We start from the raw sequence: 6,726 nt of genomic DNA, 5'->3' as shown, positions 1-6,726 counted from the left end.
TTGTGAGACATTCTGGAAGATGGAGGAATTTTATCTTAAAACTGACCAAGCCTTCATTGTGTAAGACACTTGCATCATTGAGGATTCAAGCTGTGATTTGAATTCCGTGACATTTTTATAAAGGTAAAATGTTACCACTACTTTAATTACTGTTATAAATAGCTTTATAATGTGGAAGACTCATTGCTTAACTCTAAGACTTTGGAATTCTCATTTTTTAAAAGGATATATAAGGCTACCCTTTTATAATAAATTTTAATTCAATACGTCAGTTACAAATTGGCACTTGTCATGGGCGCTTGCCATCCACCTCTACAAGGATTAAATCATGTGCTGCTGCAGCTGCTGATTTTCAACAACCCCTGAAAGGAGTTCAAAGTGGAGAGCAGAAATGAGGCACTCTCTGTTGGGCTGATGGGGGGGTCTTCAGGGAGTTGGATATGTTCAGAAGCCGATTTTATGAGCCTAAATCTTGTACCTCCTCATATCTAGAAAAGTGTTAAAATCCTTCATGATGATGACTGCTCCTCATGACCAGCAGAAAGCTTCTGCAAAATATACGTGCTTTGATTGCATTGTGCATGTAGTCCCCCTTTACCAAAATCACATATACACTAACGCTCCCCCTGCCTCTCTGGAGCAGTTCCTCAGAGCTAACGCAAGTGCTGTCTTCAGGCTGCAGTCCTCATTTTGCCCCCCAATAAAATGTGACTCGCAACTGTCACATTGCACAATATTTCAAGTCGACATAGAGCAAGATTAATCACCTAATAAGTGGCATAACTTGGAAGTTTTATAGGAGCCCAGAGAATGACTGACTCATTGCAGGCTGGAGAGGGCTGGGAAGGCTTTGTGCGCAAGTAGGGAACTGAGCTGGAGTAGAAGGTGGGTAGGATTCAGGCAGGCACCGGGGTGTGTGCATGCTCAGTTGCTTAGTTGTGTCTGACTCTTTGCAACCTTTTCAACTGTAGCCTGAGTGGTTCCTCTGTCCATGGGATTTCCTGGGCAAGAATACTGGAGTGGGTAGCTATTGTCCTTCACCAGGGGATCTTCCTGACCCAGGGACTGAACTCTCATCTTCTGCATTGGCAGGTGGATTCTTAACTGCTGAGCCATAAGGGAAGCCCAGGCATGGGGCAGAGAGGTCAAATCACAGGACAGAGGCAGGACTTGTAAGTCAGTTGCAATCAATCAGAGAAGGGAAAGAACCTGGAGCAACCCATGGAGCCTCATGGAGGACAGGATAGGAAAAGTAATATAATTAACAACGAACATGGTTACATTGTATGCTTTCTGTGTCTAGTAGAAATTAAAAAATCACCTTTTTAGAATTATGTTGCAGGGAATTCCCTGGCAGTCCAGAGGTTTGGACCTGGTGCTTTCTCTGCCAATGTCACACATTCCATCACTGGTGGGGGAACTGAGATCCTACAAGCTGTGCGGTGCCGCCAACAAAATAAAAGTAAATAAATAAATAAGTATGCTGCAATATAGTACTTATTGCTCCTGAACAAGTGTTGCAAGTATAAATACTTTCAGGAACCAGGGGAAACAAAAGTGACTCAGACCGAGCTTTAGACAGTAGGGAGTGGTGGCGGGGATTGCAGCAAACTTGGGAGGATTTGTTTTCTCTAAAAAAGGAGGTCATTGCTCAGCCCCAGCCAGCTGTGGTCCCCAGTGACCACCATGATCTTACATCCAATGGGCCCTTCCATGTCTCATCCATCTGACCTCCTGGACAGCTTTGGTCCAGCCAACCACTGCTCCTTAAATGACTCTTCTTTTGTTTCTATGATGCCACAATTTCTGATTTCCTTCTACTTCTCTGGCTATTTCTTACTTACATATTACAGATGTCTCTACTGGCTTGACTGTTCCTTCTCTGTTCAACCTCTGCATGGAAATGTCAAGCCTTTTTCCCTCTGCCTCTGCACTCACTCTTTCCTTAGATCATCCCATCTCCCTAGAGGCCAGTGACTTCCAAGTTTCTATTTCTCCTTCATCCTCCACAGCCAGCTCATCGCAGGCCCTGTGGCTTCTGCTTTACAAATGTATCTCACATATGTGCTTCTTTCTCCATCTCCACTGCCGCTGCTCTAATCCAGGATGTTTCCATTGCCTGGACCACTGCTGTATACGCCAGTCTGTTCAGGTGACTGCTGGACTGGGCTGGGGAAAGATATATTGGAAGAGTTGCCCCCACCCCCATGATAACCTCTCTGTCCTCTTTTCCCTCTCCAGCCATGAGTTCACCTTTCCCCATTCCTCTCCCCTCGGTTCTGTCTACATCACCACCCACTCACGTTCCCATCTCAAGCCACTTTGCTTCAGCTTCAGTTTTCAATATGGCATTGAGAGTCTCTGGGGCCTTCAGCAGGTCATTCACCCGCCCACTCACCCACCTGTAGCCTTGGTCACCTGCATTTCCTAGGAGAGGCCAATTTACCTATTTCCTCTCCTAGATTCCTCCTTGAAGGGGGAGGGGGTGGGGAAGACAGACCCAGGGAAGCCTTCCACAGGCAAACCAGATACAGGAAAAGCTCCTTTTGCAGAACCAGTGGGTAGGGGTTGCCTTAAGGCTCCCATAAGAGTTGCTTTTCTTTTGTACATCTCAAGTAGATTTGGAGCTTACCTGTGACAGCTAAAGACCCCACTGTTAAGAGAGTAAGGAAAACTAACTATCCCCACCCCTTACCACCCCAATTCCCCATGCCCTGGGTGGAATGGAATGCAAGAGGGAAATACTAATACTAATGATTAGAAAAAGCTCCCCAGGACCCAAAGAAGCTGCCCAGAAGTTTGCTAAACAGGCTACCTGCTGCAACTCCGCAGTGAAAAATGAGGACCAAGAAGAGGCTCTGCTGATGCACCTGCTTTGAGGATGTGTCTGGATGAATCAGGACTCACAGTTTGCTCCCACTGTCTCATCCACGTCTTCATGCAGGACGCCTGGCTCCGGGCTTCTCTTGAAGAAGCTGAGACGCAGCATCCTTGGCTGCCGCCCAGCGGCCCCATCTGTAATCTTCTTGCTCAACGTGGCTCACGATCTTCGCAGCCGCAGCAAGAGGCAGGCTCAGGTTCAGGCTGCCCCAAGAAGCCAGCCCTGCAACTTGTGACTCAGCGGAGGAGGTGGTGGGTGGGACTCGTCACAGCCGGCAATGGTAACAACCAAGTGCTTTTGAGCAGAAGATGGGAAGCTGAGTCCGAGAACAAGCCTGGCAGCGAATTTTTCGTTTAATGAATTCACAGTAATTCCATTTGTGTCATCTTCCCTGTGGGTTTAGACATGCAGATCCCCTGCTTCTTGCTTCCTACAATGCAGCCTGAACCAAGGTCTGGATTCCACAGCCAAGAGACCCCTCCTTCCCTATTTGGCCACCCACCCTCATCGCTTCCCTCCAACCCCCAGGCCCAACCAATTATACAGAAGCATCCAGAGAGATGTGGGTGGAGATTTTCCTTTATTCTTTTTTTTTTTTTTAACTTCAGAGAGAAAGGGCTGGAGCAAAAAGCTGATGTCCAAAGCTCCAGGCCTTAGAATGAACCCTGAACGTGCAGGACCCTGATGCGTGTCACTCTGGATCTGGTGACTGACAAATGCACCCCATGGAGACAATGTCCTCACAGCTGCAAAGCCCCCTCACCCCTCCCCATTTTTCTTAATTTCAAAGCCCCCACCCACACCCACCCGATAGCCTTGTCATTCCCGGGTAGTGGATCTCCCAGCAAATTGGGCTTTTACCTCTGTGGGCTCAGAGCCCCATCCCCACCCCCCAAAGAAACATGCATCGCTTAGAGAGAAAGGGAAATTGACACAGGATGCTTGAACCTGGAGAGCCCGCATGCTTTATTCTTCATCATCCTCCAGCTTGGGAGAAAGGCTGCCTTCCATCCTACCCATGAGAGACAGGAAAGGGCGCTGAGGCTCTGGCACCTTTCCCATCTCCCCAGGGCCCTGTGCCGTACCACTGTGCACACCCGAGCCCTGCCTGATTTTAAACAAATTTGGCCAGAAGCCTTCTACTTCTCCTCTTGGGAAAAAGACATGTGAGAGCTAGCAGGTGTAGGGCTCAGTGAACATTTAAACCAGTCTTCCTGCTCAGTGTCTGTTCAACCCGAACGTCCATCCAGTTCTCAGAAGGAGATTTCTAATGCTTGGAGCCCCCAGACCCGGTGCCAAGCCTCCCCAGTGGTCTGTGACCACCGCTCACCACCCCATCTCCCCACAACCTCCCAGAGCGGTCTTGGGTTGCTCTCAGTGTCTCTCCCCATGGTCTGCTGTGGAGTCCTGACGTGGAGGTGCCCAGGGTGGCAGGGGGAAGCGTCAGGCGCCTTTGCTTTCTGTCCTCTCCTCATCAGCTGTCTGGGCGTTGCTGACGGCGCGGAGCTGCCCCCGGGCCGCTGGCTTCACCGACAGGACCAGGCGTTTCCGGAACGTCTCACAGAGCACGATGTACACAAAGGGATTGAGGCAGCTGTTGGCATAGCCCAAGCTGATAGCCGCGTTGTACAGGTAGACAAAGGTGAGCGTCGGGCGGCTGAGAGACAGCTGGGTCAACTGAAGCACGTAGTAGGGCGCCCAGCACACGAAGAAGACCAGGCAGATGGCGATGGCCGTGCGGGTCACCCTCTTTGTCCGCAGCCGGATGCTGCGTTGAGAGGCGGGGGCCACGGAGGACGTCATGCGCTGCAGGATCCTCACGTAGGCGGCCGTGATGACCACGAAGGGCAGGGCAAAGGCCAGGAAAAACTGGTACAGGGTGAACCAGTAGAGGTCAGTGTCTGGGTTGGGCAGGCGGATGCCGCAGCCCACGGTGCCCCCAGGGAAGGGGATCAGCCTGGCATAGAGCCACACAGGGGTGATACTGATGAAGGACAGGGCCCACAGGAGGCAGATCACCAGGGTGGCCACAGAGGGCTTCCGGAACTTGGTGGAGGAGATGGGGTGGACGGTGGCCAGGTAGCGGTCAATGGCCATGGCGGTCAGGATGTAGGTGCTGGTGAACTGACTGTTGGCGTCCATGGCCGTGATGAGGGTGCACATGGTCTCGCCAAAGTGCCAGACTCCATTGCCCATGAGCTGGTGGATCATGAAGGGCATGCCCAGGAGGAAGAGGAGGTCCACCACCGAGAGGTTGATGATGAAGATGTCGGGGACATTGCTGAACCAGTGCAGCTTGGACTTCTTCACCACTGCGAAGATGACCGTGGAGTTCCCGACAATGCCCAGGAGGCAGATGGTACCAAACACCGAAGGCATGATGATGTTGATGTAGGAGATGCTCCCTGTGCGAGGAGGCAGCCCTGGGGACAAAAGGAGCAAGGGTCGACCATTCGACATGGACTCTGCTCTCTGAGGGCTGAACTCCTACTGGCATGCTCAGCCTCCAGCCATGCGCCTGCCCACCTCTCTATCCACCTGCCATTTCAGTTCAGGGCCCATCTTTCATCTGGAATCTTCCCTGCCATCCTCCCTGCCCACACTGCTGCTAAACCTAACCCCATGCCCTCCTGCACCAGCTCCCTGCTCAATCCCACCAGAGTCTTCTGCACCACCTGTTCATTAAAGGACCAGTCCCTTTGCCTCCTGCGTTTTCTCAGAAGGCACAGCGTCACGAACCACAGCTGTCTGCAGAGAACGGTTCTGTGGGCCTCGGGGCTTCACCAGGAAACATTATCGAAATAGCCAGCAGGACACGAACGTGTGTGCATGTGTGGGCATGAGCATGTGTTTCCTCGTTTCCTATTTGCAGCCCTGCTCATTTCATTTTAGGAGTCACTGGTTGGAAGCCGTGCGCTGATTCCTGGGGATCTCTGTGGGTAACTGTCTCATGGAGGCTTTTGGCCATTAGGCCCACAGCCCCCCCTCTCCTGGGTCCCTATCTTCTGAGCCTGGGCTTTCCGAGTGACTAGACTGAACCTGTGTGCCGCAGCCCAGCAACCCAAGAATTTTCTCCATGCAAACCTTTCCTCTGTTTTCTTCTCTTCCCCTTCAAAGCTAGAATTCCAGGGCATCTCAGCGCTGGAAATGTCAGGAAGAGTCTTTCACCAGCAAAGTTAATCCCCTCACATCTCTGGGAGTTATTCCTTCCCACACCTCTTTCGGGAAGGAGACAGTAAGGATGTTTCAGACCCCACCAGATCACGTAGTTCAAGTGAAAAAACCAAGGGGATGGGTGAATGAGTGAGCTTCCAGCCATCTCCCTACATACAGCCCTCCAGGTTCTCTTGCTTTTGTAGCCTGGAATTTTTCCGGCAAAGCATCTTTGGAACTCCTCAGCAGCCCTCCCCTGCCTCCCTCGCGGCTGGCCAACATCCGAGGCTAGCATGCCTCTGCCCCTGCCCCTTCCTCCCCGTAGTCCCCTTCTCCCCTGGCCCTCCGGGAGGGCAGACTGCCCATCTCATTCCCAAGAACTGGCATAAAGTTTCGCAAGCAGTTTAGCTCAGAGGTGAAACCTTCCTGTTTCCCACCCTCGGCGGCGCAGAGGAGGGAGGCCCGCCCTCCAGCGCATCTCACCGGCCGAGGTGAGGTTATCCGGGCTTTCCGAGGTGTTGCTGGCATTGGGGCCGGTGGGCAGCAGCGAGGCTTCCAGGTCCATCCCGCCGGCGCCGGGGGTGCCCGCTCGCCCGTCCACCCACGCAGGCTGCCGCAGCCTCCCGCGCCGGTCCCGAGCCCGGGCCCCAGGAGCCCCGCAGTCCGGAAGGGGGGTCTTCCTCGGGCTGCCC

The 6,726-nt window shown here is 52.5% G+C and overlaps 1 protein-coding gene across 1 annotated transcript; it reads right to left on the bottom strand.

The window, feature by feature from the left end:
- Positions 1-3,450: 3,450 nt before the first annotated feature.
- Positions 3,451-6,670, bottom strand: MCHR1 (melanin-concentrating hormone receptor 1). Its single transcript, XM_010833748.1, has 2 exons — positions 6,518-6,670; positions 3,451-5,304 (listed from the first exon to the last, which is right to left on the bottom strand). Exons 1-2 carry the CDS (start codon positions 6,597-6,599, stop codon positions 4,325-4,327), a joined length of 1,062 nt encoding a protein of 353 aa, XP_010832050.1. The 5' UTR covers positions 6,600-6,670; the 3' UTR covers positions 3,451-4,324.
- Positions 6,671-6,726: the final 56 nt, after the last annotated feature.

This window comes from Bison bison, unplaced genomic scaffold, assembly GCF_000754665.1.
Source record: "Bison bison bison isolate TAMUID 2011002044 unplaced genomic scaffold, Bison_UMD1.0 scf7180017863885, whole genome shotgun sequence".
NCBI lineage: Eukaryota > Metazoa > Chordata > Mammalia > Artiodactyla > Bovidae > Bison > Bison bison.
This window is presented reverse-complemented; position numbering and strand designations above follow the sequence as displayed.

Coding starts and splice junctions, on each gene's coding strand:
- MCHR1 (XM_010833748.1), bottom strand. CDS start 6,599: ATGGACCTGGAAGCCTCGCTGCTGCCCACCGGCCCCAATGCCAGCAAC. Junction 5,305..6,517: donor GGATAACCTCACCTCGGCCG/GTGAGATGCGCT, acceptor TTTTGTCCCCAG/GGCTGCCTCCTCGCACAGGG.